General features: G+C 29.1%; 1 protein-coding gene across 1 annotated transcript; it reads right to left on the bottom strand.

Moving 5' to 3' along the window:
• Positions 1-931: 931 nt before the first annotated feature.
• Positions 932-21269, bottom strand: LOC145838742 (protein strawberry notch homolog 1-like). Its single transcript, XM_082946365.1, has 26 exons — positions 20897-21269; positions 18465-20381; positions 18154-18212; positions 17802-17907; positions 16784-16996; positions 16478-16562; positions 15994-16081; positions 14946-15113; positions 13712-13827; positions 12574-12688; positions 12240-12407; positions 11767-11901; positions 10544-10695; positions 10217-10370; positions 9530-9632; positions 8335-8502; positions 8002-8165; positions 6827-6937; positions 5745-5901; positions 4867-4979; positions 4567-4744; positions 4077-4310; positions 3646-3839; positions 3019-3275; positions 2009-2172; positions 932-1555 (listed from the first exon to the last, which is right to left on the bottom strand). The coding sequence occupies exons 1-26, from the start codon at positions 21267-21269 to the stop codon at positions 1347-1349; spliced, it is 5901 nt and encodes a 1966-aa protein (XP_082802491.1). The 3' UTR covers positions 932-1346.
• Between the last annotated feature and the right edge of the window lie 376 nt (positions 21270-21645).

Genomic DNA, 21645 nt, shown 5'->3' on the forward strand with positions numbered 1-21645 from the left:
AAGCTGCTATAAATCAAATTACTAGCTAGTATTGAATGTCACTATTATTCCGGTACTGTTTATTTAAAACTACCGAAAACTAGTTTTTAATTTTGAATACGTCACTTATCTATAATGATTGTGTTAGTTATAGCGTACATCCGTGTTTGCCAAAATAAACTCAAACTTAGCGCTAACCATCTTGCTAATAAAGGTTCTACACATTTTAATACTGAAATAAAAGTTAAAGAGTGAGTAAAAAGTAATATTGTACATACTACAACTTGAAGACTATACCAAACAAAATTTGAGTGTTTCAAAGGTTTTATAAAAAATATGATTTTTTAAAGATTTGTGAACATTTATTTGTATATTTTACTTAAGACAACGATTTTCACAGCACAGGTGTCGGCAAACTGCAACGAGATAAAAATCGACTAGTGTAAAAAATAAAGTTCACGGTACTCTATAATAAAAGTTTACAAATACTATTTCTTTAGTGCAGTAGTAAATTTTACATTAGTTTTTTTTTATGTTTATTATTTCAAAGTAAAAACTTTATGTTTTTGTTCTTATTCACAATATTTCAGCTTGAGGATTTAGTCATAAAAAAAGCCAAAGCGAATTAATTCACTAACGGTTTATTTGTGAAAAATACAACTAAAAAAAACACATAATAACGAAATTGTCTACAAAAGTATCTAAAAATGGAAATAAAACCTAAGTATAATTTTCTAAAAAGTAAATTTCTAACAATAATAAGTAAACAAGTTTAATTATGATAGTTAGGAGGTAGTTTTTTTATAACTGAAGAGAACTCTTAAAAAAAGCTGTTAATTCATTTACAAAAACTATAATCTATTTAAACTGTTTAAATAATTTCATAAACAATCCAAACACAAAATGAGAATGTTTATATTTCTTACAAACTGAACTTTTTGGCACACTGAATTATACCAAGCATAAACTTTGTTTTTATTCAACATAAAGCTATAAATAAGTTTCATTCGAGTTGTAGGACAATTTTTATTCACCCAAATAAGACTTATTTCAAGATAACTTTTGTGCAAACAAATGGCAGTATAAAATAAAATAACATTTTAACAAAAAATAACGCCAATTGGCAATAAAAGCTCAAGAGAGAAGGTTTTACAATAATTTTACTAACGATTTATTTACTAATAATTGGAAAAACTTCAAATTTAATCAGACAAAAGGAAAAATACAATGCAATTTGGTGATGGCATTAGATTGACAATTTAAACTACATAACAATTTTTTTTTTAAATTCATATGATTTCATTGGAAAATAATTTTTTACTCTCAAAGAATGAAAATTGTATAGTTTCTATAGAACTTGTTTTAGTTTAAATTCTAAAATTCATAGGAAGATCTACATCATCAGGATCAAAATCATCTTCAGAGTCGCTATCTAAAAGGTCAGAACCAGTGACGTCACTAACTTGTTTCTCATTTTTGTTGTTTTGCGCGCGAATTTCGGCTTTAGTCAGTTTTGGCGCCAATTTGCGCAGCTTGATTCGAATGTTCTCCACCGAGCTTGGAGGAATTTCCAAACCTGTAGTAAATAAATTCTAGTTTTCTAAGTGAGTTTGATAGTTGTTAATAAAAAATATTCATACGTTTGCTTTTCAAACTTGCATACTGCATCTGGAAGTATTGAAAAAAAAAATTTGTAAGTGTTTATCATTTAGAATTAGATAAAAACAATTTGATAAAAAGTTCCTTGTCCGAGTCAGTTATGATTGAAAGTTTGTGAGTAACTACAAAATTACTACGTACATTAAACTAATATATGTTTACTTAAATGTTCTTAGCTTAACAATAATTAGTCAAAAAGTTTAAAAATTTTATAAAAATTAATATTATAATTTTTGAGTGATCGATCAAATCGATTTGAAACATTTTTGCAACGCAATAGTTGTTTTTACAAAGTTTTAAATATCCTAAAAAAGTATACACATCATAACAATCCTCCCACCCACGAAACTCTACAAACTTGCGAACTCACCGACAATTTTACAATCTTTTCCAAACTGGTCCTTGTAGTCGAACTTGACGGTGGTGAACTTTTCGCTCAACACGTCCCACGCGCCGATCAGGCATCCGGACAGAACGTAGTAGTTCAACCTTCGCTTTCCCATCCGGCACGTCTTGCTCGAGCAAATGTTGTACCTTGAACGATAAATCAACCCGTTTTCAAATGTTTAAACAATAAAAATCTCAAAGGGTTTGAAAAATAAACGCGTATAAATGGGTGCAGAATATATTTTTATTTACTCATGAATTTTAGGTGTTGTATTTTCTGCAAGAGTTAAATCTAACTTTTGAATAACTTAGAACAGATAAAAATTAAATAGAAAATGATGAACAAAAATACTTATTTTAGAGTAATATAAATATTTTACTCAAACTACTATGGATATTGTTTGACTTTTTTTTTTGGTAGTAGCTACACAATAACTTGCTAAGAAATAACAGAAGTTTTATTGTTTGTAATTATAACTATATATAATAGGAAGCTGTCTAAATTGCACGAGCGTATAAAACTGCACGAGGGAATAAAATTGGACGAAGATACTTTTGCACGAGCAGAAAATTGTATCAGATATCTTCTAGCAGACTATCACTGTTATCCCTATCCCTTACTCTCGGTCGGTAGCTTTTTTTTGTAATTTTTGTTATTTTTTTTACTATCACTGTTACATCTAACCTTTACCCTAGGTCAGAACTTTTTTTTAATTAATAATTAAAAAAAAAATTTTTTTTGTTAATTTTTAACTCGTGTCAAATTGACCCTTGGTGCAAAATCGTCTTCGTGCAATTTCATGGACTCGTGAAATTTCGTTCTCGTGCAGTTTAGTCCCCTCGTGCAATTTAGAACCTTTCCCATAATAAATATATGCTTTAAAGTACTTTTGTACTCTAACAAACTATTTGTGCACAACTAGCTTCAAAAACCACCGTAATAAAAATAATTTTAAATATTATTTTAAGTAATAAATATTCAGTACCACTAACATGTATTTATGATAGCATGTGGTGCAGCTTTCCGCGTGGTGCTTTTCCCAGTACTTCCTCGCCGCACTCTCATCTATCCTCTCGTACTTCACTCGCAAGTCTTCCAACGACAAGTTGCGGTGCTGCTGCACGTTGGGACGGTGGACGGTGAAACTCCGTCCTCTCGCCAGCCCGTCGCTTGCCTGTTCGATTTCCAACGCCAGAATCACCGCTTTGTTGACCATCTGCAGCGGCACGTTTTCCCCTTTTACGTGTTTCTGGTAAATTATTATTTTTTGATAAAATAAATTACGCTTTTCAATAATACTAGTGGTTATAACTGTTTTTTTATATGTAAAACCTTGAAAACTTTTAAAAAGATTACCAATTTGAGTAGAGATATAATTAGTAACCTAAACTTTAAATAATACATTTTTCAAATTGATACTGTCAAGGGAAACACTAAGACTTTCTAGTTAGCAGTAAAATTTGTCTTTTATGACAAAAAAAATTAATTTTAAAATCAAAACCTACAAAATTTTAAATTAACTTCACTTCAAACCCCTAGTAAAATAAAAAGACAGTTTAAATAGTAAAAATTTACTAAAAACCTTTAAAACGCATAGCCTAAAAACATATGCTACTAACTTTTTCGTTTTCTTTTCTCACGAAGAACCCACTGTAACTACCATAACTTTTGACCCCTTCGAGAGCGTCGCAAGCGTTTTCGAAACACATGCCGTCGTCGACCATCACCTTGTGCAGTTTCACGCTCGACTCGTGCCGCAACTTGAACTCCTCGGGTTCGCCCACACTCTCTATCACCGAGTTCTTGCTGAAGCCTTGAGGGAATAAAAGCGGTTCAAAGTTAAATGTTAAAGCCTTTAATTCTGTTGGTTTGTAAGTTCCGCAAATTTTTACGGATCAAATGAAAATGATAATAATGTTTAAAAATCGAGTAAAACCCAAAAAGGCAAGATGAGTGGTATTTTTTGAAAACTTAGTTGTGATCAATATTATTAAACTAACTTGTTTCAAAAACAAATAAAGTATATATAATTTGCCAACAAACAACTAACCAACAATACCCCTGTCGAACAAACCATTTCTCTTGGCTTCCTGAATGATCCTTGCCTTGGTGCTGGTGAAATATTCGAAGAGAAGCTGCTGCATTTCGACTTTCATGCCCAGCATCCTGTTGAAGAACTTCATCACGTTGTAGTCCTTGTCGTAGTTGTACTTCTCAACATGCACGCCCTTCAGCGATTCCGGCTTGCTTATCATGCCCACTCCCAGGCACGCTTCACGAACCGCTGTTGAAAGTATTCATAAGTTTTTACAAGTTGTTTTCATAAAAGTGTATTTGTTTTTACTAGTTAGATAAAAACAACTTAAAAACATGTAATGTACAAGTTTAAAGCACCTCTAACTATAAGTACTTCTCGTAATTTGTTGTTCAAAACTGAACTATAAAAAACAAAACAATAAATAAGACTAGTTTCCTGTGTTCAGAAAACACTATTTACCCGCGGACGCATAATTAAACAACTATTCAAAAAAATCAAATACCGCTCAAAAACGACTGGGACCCGCGGCACTTGGGAAAGGGAACGAGGTTGGTGCGAGCTTTGGCGATGACCTTGACGACTTGCTCGAGCGCCTGCTTCGCGTACTTGTCATCGATATTGTACCGGTTCACCAGGTCCGGCATGTCCGTCGCTCGCCTGTCACCGTGGGTCAGCGCACCCTGTGCAGGCAAAATCGGTATTAAATATTTTTTATTTGCACTTTCCAGTGTCAGTAAGCTTTGTAACAGATACAGTCAAATCGTGTTGTCTTCAAAGTTAAGTTTATTTTCAGGCCACTCACCAAACTGGCCAGTCGCTTGGCAACGGCGGTGGCGAACCTTCTTTCTCCCGCGAGTTCCGATATTGGGACGATGTACTCTGGGCAGTGCAGCTGATTGGAACGATGTGTTCGACCTGAAAAAATTATATTGGCGATTATTAATTAAATACAACGGTGCATGGTTTAAAAACCAAGTGAGTTGTCATTAAACTTAAATCGCATCATCAAATAAAACTATTTTCAAGCTCAGAGATTTCTTTACAATTTATTAGTTCTAAGCATATGTATTTAACAAAAGGCTTGATCATTCCGACTCAATCATCAGACCACAAGCTGTCGGTAGACTGAGACCGGTTTTGTCCTGATTAGGACTCATCAGTCAGTCACAACCGAAAAACTTGCAGTCAACAATCAATAAACGGCTTTGAAAGGCAAGCATGAAGCAACCATTTGCTGGCATCGATCAGTGATGTCAGCATTGTCTTTTGCCGTGCAACGTTCAATACATTGTCCACTAGGCAAGACACCTGGTACGCTCGAATTTAATACAATCAACAAAACATCGGCGAAAGTCAGCAGAGCATAAGCCTGGACTTTCGTATGCCGTGAGAGCTTGTGGTCTGATGATCGATTGGTATGATCAACCCTTATGCTAAACTTGAGCTTGTCTCACGGCATACGAAAGTCTAGGCTTCTGCTCTGCTGACTTTCGCCGATGTTTTGTTCATAAGTAGTTAAATCATTTATTTAAATTCCTAAAATTTACTTTTAATTCCGTTCGTTAATTATCTATACTTTATAACATGACAAACTTCGGCAAATAATACTTTAAATCGTCCCTTATTTTCAATGATACTCGAAAAACCTAATTAAAATTAACACAATTCTCCAAAAATAACCGAATTGTTGAACAGCGTTGTCAGCGCTCCAAGGCAACTCCAGAGTGATGTGAATCCGTTTTCGTTTGTTTACCACTCTTTTGTCCGAATGCAGGGAAATTCCCAAACTTGCAGCTTGACTTATGATTGCGATTCGTTTCTCGTCGTTCATAAACCTCTGTGAAAATTACAATATTTAACACACATTTGTTGGAAACCTACATATATGATAAAGAAATGTCGTTGTTGAAATCAAGTACAGCAGCGTTCATCAAAGTGTAAGTAAATAAATATGTTAATATCAAAATTACAAAATTAAATTAGCCACATTAAGTAATCACTATACTTTTATTTATCAGGGTTGCCACTGGATTTTGGCAATTTTTTTCTCAGGTATTCAAAATTTCCTCCAGGTTTTCGAAAGTACACGTTTTTGGGTCTATTTTTAGTTTAAAATTAAGTTAAAGGTTAAAAACTATATTAAAGGTCAAATAATATAACAACATTGAAAAGATACTGTAAGGCTACTTTAAACTTTTTAGTGATTTTCGTTCAAAATTCCAGGTTATATTTTTAGCCTAAATATTATCAAATTTCAGGTTTTTTCTATTTTGTGGCATGGCAACCCTGCTCTATACTTCTGTTAGTTGTATTAAACAATAAAATGTTATAGTAGTGTAACTTGTTGTAAATTAAACAATTTAAAGTTCTCGACTTAAATGTCTTTAAGGATATTTTTATCCAATATTTATTTTAACAGTTTATTACTAACAAAACAATGTTTCACTCCTATAATTGCATATAGGAGATCCTCAGTTGTTGTTAACAGGTCTTATTCAAATAGAATTCTAGATTTCGTTTGAATAAGACCTGTTTAAAACAGTTGAGGATCTCCTATATGCAAGTATATGAGTGAAACATTGTTTTGTTAGTAATAAACTGTTAAAATAAATATTGAATAATTTTTTTTACTAAAAATAAAGATATTCAAAAAAATTGATAAAGCTGCATCAAATAAATAGTGACTTGTAACTTACTTCTCAGAAAATATATGAATTTTTAACTAGAATATAAGCATACAAAACATAATTCACAAAACTAACTTCTTTTTCTTTCATGTTGACAGCAGCCAAAGGCACGTTAGCCTCGTGTCTTGATTCATATTTAACCATTGAATTTGACACCGACACCTGTCTACCTTTCCGACCCGTCATCTAAATTTTATAATTGAAATTATTACATTTGCGAGTGAAGCATATTTGCATATCGAAATTTATACTGTGAGTCAATTAAATACTAAAAAACACATCAGGAGATATATATCAAACAAAATACTTTTCAGGTTTTATTTTCAATAAGATTATATTTTTCTCACGTTAGAACAAACACAATATCATTTTTAAATTCTTCAAGATATAGTAAGCACGAAAAAGTTTCGCAGCTATGGGAAAGTATCAACTAAATAAGATTGACTTCATAGTGGAATACAAAATTATTTATAGAACAAAAGCTAGTAAGAATATTTGGGTCAACAATATAGAAGTATAAGATATAGAAAAACTTTTAAGTTTTTGTGTTAAATTAAAAATCTTAAACGTCAGAATCAATTTTCAAAACAAAAGTTAAAAAGCATCAAGTTTAAAAAATGCTTGAATTTTCCAATAAACAAAAACTTATTATAGAATGGTCAAGCTATAAACACATAATTTGAAAGTAAATTTTAAATATTTAAATGTCGTCTTAAATTAAAAAAAATTATCAATTTGAGTTGATTGTTTACTTTTCAAAACAAAATTATTATTTTTTACATACAACCTTTTTCTTTGCTCAAAAACAAAAACTGAAAAAATTAATAAAGAAAAGTTGGGATATCTTTAAAATTTGTTTGTTTAAATAGTATACAATTCAAATAGTCACAATAATACTTAATATCAAAACAAAACAATTTTATTATTGAATGTGAACGTGTGTTTACTGAAGGTTATAATTTAAGTTAAGTAAAAAAAATCAAAAAGTAGGTTAATATTGTTATATTTTTATTTACGTATATATTTGGAACTTTTTAAATGAAGTTCAAATTGATCACTCTTCATTTTAAACATGCACTACGTATTTTTATTATTGCTGTTTAAGAAACTTTACAAAATAACTTTGTTTTTTATTGAACTTAATAAAAAATAGCTTAACTTTAAAAGTTTTGTCTTATAATTATTATTAATATGTAGGAAATAAATAACATAAACAATAGTTTATTAAAAATTTAAAACAGCTTAAAAACCTCAGCAACTTTTGTAACGCCGCCTAGTCTATCAATGAGGTCATCAAGAACATTAATTGGCAGCATTTTCCCAAAGCTTTCAATTTTCTTCAACAATTCAGCCTTTATCATGTTCACTTGCTGGAAACAATTCACCCCCGGATCTACAACTATGCCTTCTTTCTCTAAAAAATGTTTTATTGTATTTTATCGACTTTTAATTGTTCATGTTGCTTTTGTGGTAGCACACAGAATGTAAACAGATACAAAGCAACATGAGTATAAATGAATAGTTTTTGTTGTTTTTTTCGCCAGAAAAAACATGAAGTTTTAAAAATTATTAAAAAAGCTTACTAGTTTTAAACTTGTAGTTTTCAATTAACTCTTTTTTCTTATGCATTCTAGCAGCCACTCCGGTTAGGTTTTTTCCTTGTTCTTTTTTGATAATTTTTTTCCTTCTTCTTTCTTCTCGTTCCCTTCTTCTTTTTTCTTTCTTTTCTTTGTTATGTTCAGTGACATTTCCTGTTGCAATTTATTTCTTATTGAATGTTGTGGATTTTATGAAAATACTTGTCATGCTTTAGTTTTATCTATATACATATCATAAGTGTAAAGATTAATTTTATTCACTTTTAGCTTAAAATTTAGTCATTATAGTTTATTGAGTAGAGCAGGGTTTCCCAAAGTGGGCCTACGGACATGAGGCCATAATTTGAAAATTACAATAGATATTCTGTGTTCCCTACGCCTCCCCACTAACAGACTATTAAATTACTTATATTAATTTTGTACAAATGTGATTGTAAGTACTAAGTTATCGCCTTTTATATCAGGCAAATAAGTTTAAACTTAATAAAGAGTTTTTTATAATCTTAATTTTGTTTAATGTTTGTTTATGTTTATTTTTTGTTGAATATAAATGTATTTTATTTTAATTTTGTTTTTCTCGTTGTGTGTCTTGTTTAAGTGGATCAGGTTTTGATGTCTGAGTCCAAAATTGAACAATAAACAACATATTAATTTTATTTTAATAAGGAAGAGTAAAAAAAAGGTCTTAAGCGTATTTAAGATTTTTTTTAGAAATCTTCTTAAAGAGGGCCACAGCTTTTTTAATTTTTTCAAAGGGGTCTTATAAAAAAAAGGTTGGGAAAGAAAAAAGCAAACACTAAACTAAAATAATAAGATTAAATTTGAATATTTAAAAAAAACTGTAAAAGAACAATATAACGTTTCAAATAGAATAGGAGTCGGCAAACTGGGACTTGCGCACACATTCGAAACTTTATTTGATTTAATACAATACAACTTGGTGTTTAAAAATGTTCCAAAGTGACTTATAAATAAACCAAGTTCTCAAAAAACCAAGCCTAAAACAGTTAATTTTGGAAGCTGTCAACACTAGATTAAACATTTAATCATTTTAAGTTATTTATTAGCATATTTTTTTACAATATGAATGATAAAGTTTGAACAAAACTTAATAACCAACTAATCGAAAAAAAAGTTGACAAAAAAGTATTTAATAGTAAACTAAAAACAAAAAACTAACTCATCATTCTCATAAAGTCGTTTTCATCTTCTTCTTCTTCAGATTCAGAAGAGTCATCCGAAGAAAAATCTTTTTCAGCAAACTCTTCGCTATCTGAAGACATCTAAAAAAATAACTAAACTTCACAAAAGCTTTTAATTATTGGATTATCTTAGTTAGTTAATTATGTTTTGTTTACTATAAATTTTGATATAACATATATTTTAATCTAGTGTTAAGTTGTTTTTATTGAACAAGTTGTTTAAAATTGATACGTTTATCAAAAATAATAATAGAAACTTTCATAAAAGTATTAATAAATATTTGAATATATGTATAAGAACTTGTTGTACACTTTAGTTTCATAATATATGTAAATTAAAACTAATAAAACTTTATACCAATTAATAACTTGAAAATAAAATCAACTATGCTAAAAAATAATTTAGTTGATCTTCTGCTCTTAGCAAAAGAGTTTATACAAGTTTATACAACTTTGCTAAGAGAAGAAGTAGTAAAAATACTTGTTAAACCAAATTTTTTTATTGGAAAATTACCCCAGGCTTATAAACAATGTTTGTAATCTACATCCTACAAAAAAATCTCCATTATGATAAATAGTTGGTTAGTGTTTAAGTATTACAGTATTAAATTCAGCTTAAAAATTCATTTATATACTCATTAAACTAAACAAGCTCAAAAAATAACCTGATCAATTTCATTTGCAGGGGCGCTGACAATGCTTTCATTTTCATCTGAATTGTAATTTTTGTATAAATTTTTCAAATAAGGAAGGTTGCTAAGTTTTTCCCTGTCAACTCCAGCTGGAAAGTGAACGGTCACCAAGTCTACCAAAACTTTTCTGTTGGAAATATGTTAAGTATTATTATCTGGAAAGTTTAAAAACTTGTATCACTACCTAATATAAAACAAGCTGTTTACATAAAGTTTTACAATATGGAATCAAAATTTACTAATGAAAAAAAATAGTTGAAGACATTATAAACTTATATATGTTCATGTTTATAAACACACTTGATGATGGATATAAATTCAGTATATTCTCCTTTGTGGTTATTTTTGGCCAGATCCGCTTGCATTTTACTTTCTCCCGTAGACTGAAGACCAATGACAACGCATTGATTATCTCGCAACGCTTTCTCGCACAATCTCACTGTTTCTTCCAGCTGGCATAAAAACACATTGTTTCAAATGCTTAATTTTTACATAAAAGAGTTTTTAAATTCTATTTCATTTAATAACTTATAAACTACCTTGCTTTTCGTGATAAATGTATTATAGTAGGGGTGGAAAACTTTTATAATCAGCGGGCCAGGTAACTAGTAAAAGTCAACGCAGGTAGCGTAATATATGCAAACAACAAAAAAAAATTAATTTTCAAAAGATAATTTTGTATAACTATTGTGTACCTAAAATAAAATAGTGGTATATTCCAATGCATCTTTGTAAAAAAGTTCAACTTATTTGTTTTCTACAAGTTTTTATAAGCTAATTGCGGGTTACCCAAAACTTGCTGCTCGGTAGCCTTTAAGTTGCCCACCCCTACCATTGAGTACTGTAATAACATTACAGGGGCACACTAAAGTATTATTTTGTTAAAAAACGCAAAAAAAAGTTTGAACTTAATTTTTACACTTTGAACTCTTTTTTCTATCCATAGGTGAAAAATTTATGAAAACCACAATAAATACAATACAATAAAGTTATAATAAATTATTAGTAATTTTTTCAAAATATCAGGTAACTTTTATATGAACATCTAATGTCCAAAAATTTATTTGTATTTAATCTAACTATTCACAAATTTCAAATTTTAAGAATTTATTTTAAAGTCTAATATTTTTTGAATTTTTAAGATGATGCTCACTTATTTACAATAAATATTTTAAACGTTTACAGAAATATCAGTCTTGTAGATAGCTTTTTACAAAAAGTTTAACAGAAATATATTTAAAACAATAGTACATTATAATAACTATAAAATAACAAGATTTTATTCTCGTAAGTTCTAAATTGAGTAAGTTTTTTACATAAAACTATTAAATTTTTAGAAAAAATACACACAAATTTAAACAATCATTTAAACCAAAAAGTTGTCTAAAAAAAATAATGACAAGGACACCATTGTAATATACAGCTTTTTTAATACAGAAAAGATTTATTTTTCAAATTTGAAGAGACTTGGAGAAAAAAACGATGTAAAACACGAAAAACATCAATTAAACATCAAATTTTACCTTTGAAGACATGATCAGGTACTTGAAGTAGCGTTGGTGCGCCGCCCAATACATGGAAATCGTGTTCTTTCTCAACTCTATTTGGTCTTTCTGCAAACTTATCGCTTTTTCGAAGCACTCGTACACATAAACCCACTGAATATTGAAATATTAAAAGTTATTTTGACATCAATTTTATCTGAGCTTTCGGTATTCTAAAGTTAGACACATCAACAATATTTAAAAACAAATATGAATGTACTCCTTAACATTTTTATAACAATTAACTTAACAATATAACTTTTTACTGACAAAACTATTATTATATCAAAACCAAATGACCAAACTAAAAAAAACTTTAAACAGCATCAACATCAAATGTAAACTTTAACATTTTCTTATAGGTAGATCATAAATGTTTCAAATTAAATTTCAGTATTTTCTTTTATATTAAATTTCACTACAAAATTTTATTACAAGTACAAAAAACCAACCATGTTAACGGATTCGTCGTACAACTTTTTGAATTTGTCGCTCAGCTTCACGTTCACCACCCTGAAAGTGACCCCTTTGAAACTCAGTTGCCTGGCAATGTAACTGCCCCGCAACTTCATGTCCATGGCAATAAGTTCCATGGCTGACACACCACGCTTGTCTATTGCCTGCACCATTTAAAACAACTTATTAAAATCACAAAACTTTAACACAAAAGAAATAATCGGACAACAAAAACTACAAGTAAAGATTTATTAATTGTTTTCTGATGCGACCCTTTCAGTAATAATTTAAGACTCACGCAACACGACTCAAGTTAAAACAAAAAATTACCTTGATAAAATCGTTGAAGTTTTTGAAAGGTGTTTTTTCTCCCCACAATCCGATTCGAGTCATGTAGGCCATATTCCGAGGTTCGGTGGCTCCCGTTGCGCTCGCGTATACAATTCTGATAAAACAATTATTAGTTACAAGCATACAGAAGAAAATTCTGTAATACTGACTCAAAATAATTAATATGTTCACGTAATAAATACATTGTAGTACGTTTGTTTTATAATAAATTAGTATAAAATGTGATTATAAAATTAATAAAAAGTTGTAACTTACAAATTATCAACTGCTCTAAAATATAAATTATTTTAAAGTATTTAAAAGGTAAAGCTAAATTATATAATTTTAAGATGCATTCAACTCAAAAATTATACAGCAATATTTTTAAATGTTTGTTTTTTTAATCATCGACTGGACATATCAAGTAAAAAATTAAAGAATCAAAAATTAAGGATATATAATACATATAACTATACTGTATGCATTATACCACTGGTCGTCAAGCTAATTAGATTCTGTGCACACCAAGCTGCAAAAAATAAAATCGGTGCACCCCAAGATCTAATTTTAATAAGCGTTTCTAGTGGTAGGACTACGTAAACACTTTTATTAGTGCATTTTTCTTAAATAGTCATAACTCAGTGTGTATTTACATGCAAACCATTTAACAACTTAAGCTGAAAATTTTTATTTGATCCTCTTTTTAATTGACCTCTTTATTTTTTTTTTCCTTATTTTATGATATTTTAGTTATATGGCTTTATCTTACATACTTATTAATTGAAAACTTCTCCGCAATTACTACAAAATCCCCGGTTCTGTATTCTTTAAATACTTTATCAAATATTAACTACATACTTAATTTAACTATATGTTTTTTTTGTGTAATCTCAAAATTTTGTGCACTCCTAAATGAGTTTCGAGTACCCTAAAAATTTCGTGCACCCAATAAAAAGTTTCGTGTACACTAGTGTGCACCAGTGTACACCTTGGAGACCACTGCATTACAACTAAACTTATTTTAATCAGCAAATTACTTAAAGAAACTTTTAAAATACTATGTTAAAAAACAAACTGCTAAATAAAAGCTTTATGTAAAAAATTTGCAATTATCATTACTGTTGAAAAAAACAAATACCTGGCTTTAGGGAGAGCAGCTTGCAATGCAACAACTTTTTCAGCAACCTTCGTTGGGTTGACTATACCTGCTTTTGTGTGCATGTTTTTCGCCTTGTGAGACTCGTCAAACACAATCTGCAACAGTTTGATTATAAATTTACTCAAAATATGCCTTCGTTTGAAAGATTTTGCTGTGTTTTTAATACTGTATATAAAAAACTGTAATCAAGGTTGTCATTCTTGAAAGGATAAAAAATTAGTTCGAGTTAACTTGAGTTTATTCAACAGCTTTATAAAGCTTTGCGCCAAGTGCAATTCAGTGTTAAATTAGATGTTTACTTTGGTATATTTAATTAACAATTCTTAAAAGCTAACAATACGTATGGCATAATTCATGTTTAAAAAATGCTATAAAACATAATTTTGTAAAAGGGTGAAGTCTTTAAAAAATTGAAGATTGAACTTAATAAGCATATGCAGAATTGGAAGTAGGCATATTTATATTTTTATCTAAATAAAGTAATATTCAGTTTTTAAAATGTTTAAACTAACATCTATAACAGGTTGACAAACGAAAAATATAAGTACAAATATATCTAAACCTATATTATATGACTTGAACTAAAATACAACAAGTTAACTTTTTTTCAACCATAACATTTTATTCAAAGATTGAAATCAACTCTATAAAATTAACAAAATTTAAATGGTAAAACACACGTTAACTAAAAACTAACTAATATTTAAAACTAAATAAGTCAATCTAATCTAAGTTTTACAAAAAAAAGGTTTTTAGAGAAGCTCGTAAGTCTAAACTAACCTGAGTTCTCAGAAAAATCCTTAACTAGCCTGAGTTAGCCGGAGTTTTTAGAAAAAAATTTTTTAATCAAGCTAGCCTGAGTTGGCCTTAGTGTGTGACAATCCTGTGTTATATCTAAGACTAATTCTCATCTTGTATAAGAACTTTATTTATTTTTAAATAATAATGCACCTTTTAGTTGAAATAATCAGAAACTTAAAATGTTATAAAAAAAATTAAGTCTAATCTATATATTACCCTTTATTCAATTTCATTTAAATAAATTATTAAATTTTGTGAAGTAAAGGGTAAAATTTGTGTGTTTTATTTTTGACAATGACTTACGCGAAACTGATCATATCTGTAGTAACTATGTGTCGCTTTTTTAAGTTATACAAATTTCACTTAAAAAATTATTAGTTAAAACAAATGACTGTACAAATAAACAACTAACGCAGCCATCGAAATCATTTCCAACCCAATCCAGGATCTGCTTGTAACGACTGTTGAAATCGCAATTTTTATTTTTACTTGTTTGCGTTAGAGCGGAGTAAGTTACAAATAAAACTCCCTTCCTGAAGCTGCCTTTTTTACCTTTAACTCTTATTTTGTTGTAGTCCATCTAAAAATAAGATGTTTCTAAATGATTGTTAATTTTATCTATTTTGTTGTCAAAGGATATTTTGTTATATAAGTCTTTCAAACAGTGCATAAAAAAAAATTATGTGCTTAAAGATTTTGTGGATTGCTTTTCATACCATATATACTTTCTTTTATTAAAAACTACGGTTTTATCTTTATTTAACTATATTATGTTTTGCTTTATTTTTATTAAATTGACTTAAAAAGAAAGTTTCAAAAGGAAAGTTGAACTAACTGTTGAAGAGAAGAAATAAGTAGATGCATACAAAGTAAAACTTTTTTTTCTTACAAAACAACTTTGATAATTTTTTTAAACTTTAAGAACCACTGGTCTGATATATCTTATATTAATAAAAGTTAATTAATTTTTGTTTAGTGTATTTAATAACAGGGTTGCTACTAGTTTTTCAAAATTTTTTCCAGGTTTTAAAAAGTACATACTTTTGGGTCTATATGTAGTTTAAAATTAAGTTTAACGTAAGAAACTGTGTTTTATAGTATAAAAACATTAAAAAGATAGTGTAAAGCTACTTTAAATATGTTTTTTAATACAAAAAATTTTTGATGACAACAATTTTTTTATATGATAGATTTTTTGAGTCAAATCAAAATTTTACAACTCAACATGTGAAAATTGAAAAAATTTCAGGTTTTTCTAGGGTTTTTTCAAAATTTATCAAATTCCAGGTTTCTAGAGGTTTTTCAAGGTTCCTAGGTAAAATTGCAACCCTGAGTAAAGTTTCACAAATTAAACTTAACAAATAAAGTTTGCAACATAATGAAAGTGAAGAAAAAAAGCTTAGCAAATGTATAACTGTTTTTCTTAAATTTGAATACTTAAGTTAACTAAAAAAACTAACATCACTCAAATTTTTCACTTTAATTTTAGCTCTAATGTCTTTTAAGTCTCTTCTTGCATCATGTTCAAGATCCTTCGAAATGCTAAACCTTTTTTTACAAAAACTGTTATTTAATTGAAAGCGCAAAATATTCTTTGATTTCTAAATTAAAAATTTTTAAATAAAAACCTTAATATAACATACCTAATCCAATGCGTGTTTTATAATACTAATGCCTACCATAAATTCTCGTTTATGTAATAACAAAATGTAAGTTATAGTGAAAATAAAAAATTATGTTGAGAAACATTTGGCTAACTTGTCCAATACAACTTTTTTTTTTAAAGGCCTTGAAAAGAAACATTGTTTAAAAGTAGTAATCATTGAAAAATCTTAAGAGCAATTTCGCTCGGTATTAAAAAAATTATATAGCACATTGCTGAAAATTATGAAACAAAAAAGCGTATTATATATTTTATTGTTACAAAAAACAACATATACTAACCAAACACTCCTCATTCTACCCATATTGTAATTTTCATAAATAATTCCTGCAATCGTCCGGCCTTTACCAACACCAGCACCGTCCCCTTAGATAAAATAATGTTTAAAACATAAAACATTCTTGAATAAGTTAATTGTTTCAACAAACTTTTTTCACAGTTGCCGTTCTTAAATTAATTTCAATGCAAGCTAATTAAACACGTTGAGCAACTTTTAAAAGCGTGATAATATCAATCCAGTCAATTTACTGATAACACAAACTGCACGGCGATCCTGCAACTTACAAACAACCAAATTCAAAACCAACCGATCAAGTAACCGGCTCTGCTGTTGTCGCCCAGGAAAGTCCTGTGCCTCTGACTGGCGTAACAAACGGCTTCCAGCTGAACCTCAGATAGCCTTCCGCCATCGGCCAGCTCCTGGGGCATTTGAACATGGTCCCAGTCGACTTCGGGCGGTTTTATGCTGGAAAGCGAGCTCGTTTCCACAACCGTGTCAGGATGCTTACCTCCGTAACTCCCTGTATTATATAAACATGTTTTATTTTGACCAAAAAAACAAGTCTCTCAAGCGCTTAGAAAACTGTCGGTTTTAAAAGTAACTCTTTCAGGCTTAGATATTTCTACCATCCTATATTTAAATTATTACTTATTAAAAATTATAAATATATATTTATTTAATATACTTGACAATAACTTGTTCAATAACATTATTAATATTACCTACTTGTTGTCAATAGTAAAATTAGTATTTATTTACATTGACAAACCTGCTACATTTTATAAATATCAAATATAACGTCTAAACAACTAAATGTACTATAACTTACGTATTTAATGGCAAAGTTAAAAGTATTTGTTGACTTTGTTTGACAGACTAGGTCATTTTTGCACAGGTTTAATTTATTTCGATAATGATTAATTGTGATATATCAGTAAAATTGATTGGTTAAAACTACTCGATACATTTTTTACAAATTTAGTCAGCTTTAAATTTAATATTAGTATTTTGAATCGTTAAACATCAAAAAGCTAAGAAAAGAAGAATAAAATATCAAACAGTATTTGTTTTAAATGTTCGTTTTAAAGCAAAACATAACTATTTTTTCTTCAAATAAATCATAAGTTAACCCGTAACTCTGTTGCATATACAACCTTTAGTAGTTATTTAGTAGATAATTATTGTGGAAGAACATGTGCTTTTAATCAACAGAACATTTAAATTTTTAGATCTAAAGACTATCAGTTTATATGTTTGTCACTAATAAAGCCCAACTTGTCAAAACTTTATTAAAACTGCCTTGTAAAGTAAAAACTACAACTGACAGTAAGCTGGTGTGTAATCGTCAAAGCTGTTGTTTGGTTGCAAGTCTTCTTGGTCGTCATCTTCATCATTTATTCCTGAAGCTTGAATTTTCTTCTCGTCTAAATCCTGCAAAAAAGAAATTTCCTTTTTTTTTTAATAAAATTAACTTTGCAACTTTTTGTTATTGTTTTAATTATAAAAATATTTTTTGGAGATAAAAATAAACATTTTAAGAAAATGCATTTTAAAAGAGTGTTTGATACAAGTTGTAACATTCCAAAATAATCCAAGAACAGTCTTATTTAATATGTAAAAAGAATGCCATTAAAATTAGTTTTGTGTAAACAGACAAACAGATTTTAACAAACTTACAGTTATAGATGAATATTGTGCAGTTTTTTGGTTTGTGGTTTTGTTGAAAAACTGCGGAGCTGTGAAATGTGATAATTAGTTGTAGTAAATTTGCAAAGTTTAAAATTTATAACTAATAAGTTGCTTAAAAGTTTGTATAATATACAAGTAGAGTAAAGTTTTAAGCTTAAGAATATAATTTTTTTTTTAACTAATCTACAAGTAGTTGTTATTATTAGGCAAACATATTTTCCTGAATTTTTAAAACTACTTTTTAGAAATACTATAACCTTGTTTCATAAAAATAATTAATCAAAAATTAAAATACTAACATAGAGATTTCCTAGATGGTTTAATATTGCGCAAAACATTCTTTACTTGCCGGCTGTTATTTTGAATAACAGGAGTAGTGATAGAAGTTACACTTGATCGCTTGGGTGTTTTCAAAACTGAATTGCACCCAAACTTGACCATCTGAGGTGTTGTATTACTTGTTTGTTGAAATCCAGGGCTGTTTGGAATCATATTTAAGTTTTTCTTGCATTTAATCTGCATTGTTCTTTTGACCATGGCAAAAGTACTAGGTGGTGACTGAGCAAAACTTGTTTGATTGACACTCAATCGTTCCAACTTAGTAGGAGTTGATGGACATGAATTAAATGATCTCAAACCTTGTGTATGATAATAAGAATTTGGCAACTGCAACTTTAAAGTACCTTGTGATTCAGTAATTTGAATCTTGCTATGAGTACGAATAGCAGGTGGGCTCACTATTTTAAGTGGTCTTTTGATTCCATCAGGTTTTTGGGAATCTAAAGTGTTTAACTTGCTACTGTTAATAGGTTTTATTAAATTGTTACCAACTGTTCTTACAACATTTTTATTACTTACAACAACTGCAGTATTACTAGTTGGCGGTTGTATGATTTTATTAGGTCTATCTTTTGGCTTGCATTTATCTATTTTGCAAGTTTGAGAAGTATTTAAAGATTGCTGAAAAAATTCTGGTTCAATTTTAGGTTTGTAAACTGCAGTATTACTAGCTGGCGGTTGTATGATTTTGTTAGGTCTATCTTTTGGCTTGCATTTATCTATTTTGCAAGTTTGAGAAGTATTTGAAGATTGCTGAAAAACTTTTGGTTCTACTCTTTGGCTTGAAGGTTGTGTTGACTGTAGAAGTTTCGCAGTTGGTTGATTTTTATTTTGCTGACTATTTTTTGGCTCTACATGTTCATAACTTTTGCAAGGCTGTGGAGTTTTTAATGTTGGCTGCACAAATTTTTGATCTTTATCATGGCTCAAAGGTTGTGTTAATTTTGCATATTTTGCATTTGGTCCCACGACTTTTTGTGGTCTGTCTTTTGGCCTTGTTTTCCTAACTTTAGAAAGTTGTTTTGAATTCGTCAAGGTTTGCTGTAAAAGTTCTTGTTTTGGTTCTTTTTGTTCTATTACATCAGTTTGGTTTGAAAGTGTTGATGGTACATAATTCACACTTGGTTGTACAGCTTTTATCAGCCTATCTTTTGGCTTGATTTGTTGGAAAGATTTTGATGACTTAATAGTTTTTTTAGCAACTCTTGTTGGTATCTGAGCTACATTTTGTTGTTTATTTATTTCTGATTTTATCTGTATACCTTCGCAAGGTATACAAATTGGTTTTGATTTCAAAGGTTGGTCCACTTCTTCAGTTTGTTTATTTTTCAACCCTATTTTACTAATGTTTGTAGGTATCATTTTAGGTTTGTAGTCATTAGTCTGTTTATTTTTCAACCCGATCTTACCAATTTTTGTAGGAACCATTTTAGGTTTCAAATCATTAGTTTTTTGATTTTTTACAGAAGGCTTTTTTTGTGCTTTTTTAGGTTTAAGACTCAAAGTTTTAGAAGGTTTGTCTTTTGGAGTTGACACCTTTTTTTGGGGAGGTACAAATTTGCTTTCACTGCTTGTAAACAATTTGCTATTTTTGTTCATAGCAATGTTTTTTACTGTTAGTTGGGTGGAAACACTTTTAGAGTTAACATTAACATCATCATCTGAATCTATACAAATAACATTATTTTTATCCACTCTATATTTTGGTTTAGTTGTTTTAGTTCTGGTGTCAAAATTAATCATTTTTGAACCATTTGAACATGTTTGAGTGCTTTGAAGTTTTTGTTGGCTTGCTTTTGTATTACTAACTTCTATCGATTTAGATAATGGTGCTTTGCTTGTCTGCTTGTAATGATGAACAGCATTAGTTTTTTCACCTAAAAGTTTTTTTCAGTTAAAATTGTTACAACTTAAATACAAAAATTTGTATTTTGAGTTTCATATAAATAAACTAAACTTATAAAAATATTATGGTACATTTTTATTACTCTATAAAAATTTTATATTTAAAATAGATAACTTTTAGAACTATATTGTAAAAGTTTTAAAAATTAAAAGCTGTTTAGAAAAAAAAAATTTGTTGATTAAGAATTTTACCTTTAATAACTTTTGTGGTTGTAGCTGTTGTTTCATTTTGTTGAAGGAAAAAATTGTTGCTTATTTTGTTTATCTGTTGCAAATTAAAATAAGGCACAATCAGTTAAAATTTTTAAGCTTTTAATAATTTAAAAATCAAACGAAGTTAAACTCAAACAACTACAATTGTATCAGAATAAAAACTTCTCATAACAAACATTAACTAGTAATTATTGTATAAAAGTTATATTGATAATAAAAAAATTTCAAACATTCAAATAAATAAATCTAACATTGTTTAATCCTTCATTTATACAAGCTTTTTTAGGTGTTGCTTCATAGATTTCTTGTTTCATTTCTTGTGAGATACTTTCAAATAGAAAGCTATCTTTGTTGAAACCAGAAGCATCAGAAAGAACTTGAAATTTGCCGCTCAAATCATCAGACTGATCAGTTTGATTTCCTGAGTTAGTTTCAAAACAAGCAGGTGATGAACTTAGACTTTCCAAACTGTCTGAAGGTGCTGGTTGATTTCCAGACATATTAAGCATTTCTTCAAAGCACGAAAAGCTGTCACTGTTGCCGTTTTGAAGAAGAGAAAAAAGGTCTGACTCTATTTGACTGTCTGGTAGAGACTGGTTGTTGATTTCCATCATTGCTTTACCTAGAATATCCTCATTTGAGTTCATATTGGCTTTTTGGGTTTTATTATACAATGATCTGTAAATAAAATCATAACCTTTCTTTTTTTTATTCTTTGAAATAAAATCATTTAATAGTTTTTGAACACTTATGTCTCAATCAAGGAGCATAAAACAACAAAATCATTACACACTTTACGCAGGATTGCCATCGTATAAGGCAAAAAAAAGTCTGAGTGACAGAAAACAAGTCTTAGTTACAAGATAGCCAGTGAAAAATGTGAAAAATTTAACATGAGCAAAAAAATGAAATAAGATCTGTTAATCAAGTTTTTCTAAATAAATCAAAACAATAAAAAAAGACTTAATAAAAACTAAAATATTTAAAAAAAAGTTTTAAAATCTAGCATGAGTTATCCAAAAT

Source organism: Thalia democratica, chromosome 6, assembly GCF_965202585.1.
Source record: "Thalia democratica chromosome 6, ktThaDemo2.hap1.1, whole genome shotgun sequence".
In the NCBI taxonomy this organism is placed as follows: domain Eukaryota; kingdom Metazoa; phylum Chordata; class Thaliacea; order Salpida; family Salpidae; genus Thalia; species Thalia democratica.

What these genes read in the sequence shown, in the direction of transcription:
- LOC145838742 (XM_082946365.1), bottom strand. Translation starts at nt 21,269, where the DNA reads ATGAACTCAAATGAGGATATTCTAGGTAAAGCAATGATGGAAATCAAC. An exon ending in GAAATGATTTCGATGGCTGC is followed by an intron (nt 13,828 to 14,945) that starts GTTAGTTGTTTA and finishes AAACTGTTGCAG; the next exon opens with ATTGTGTTTGACGAGTCTCA. An exon ending in CGACTTTATGAGAATGATGA is followed by an intron (nt 8,503 to 9,529) that starts GTTAGTTTTTTG and finishes AAATTGCAACAG; the next exon opens with GAAATGTCACTGAACATAAC.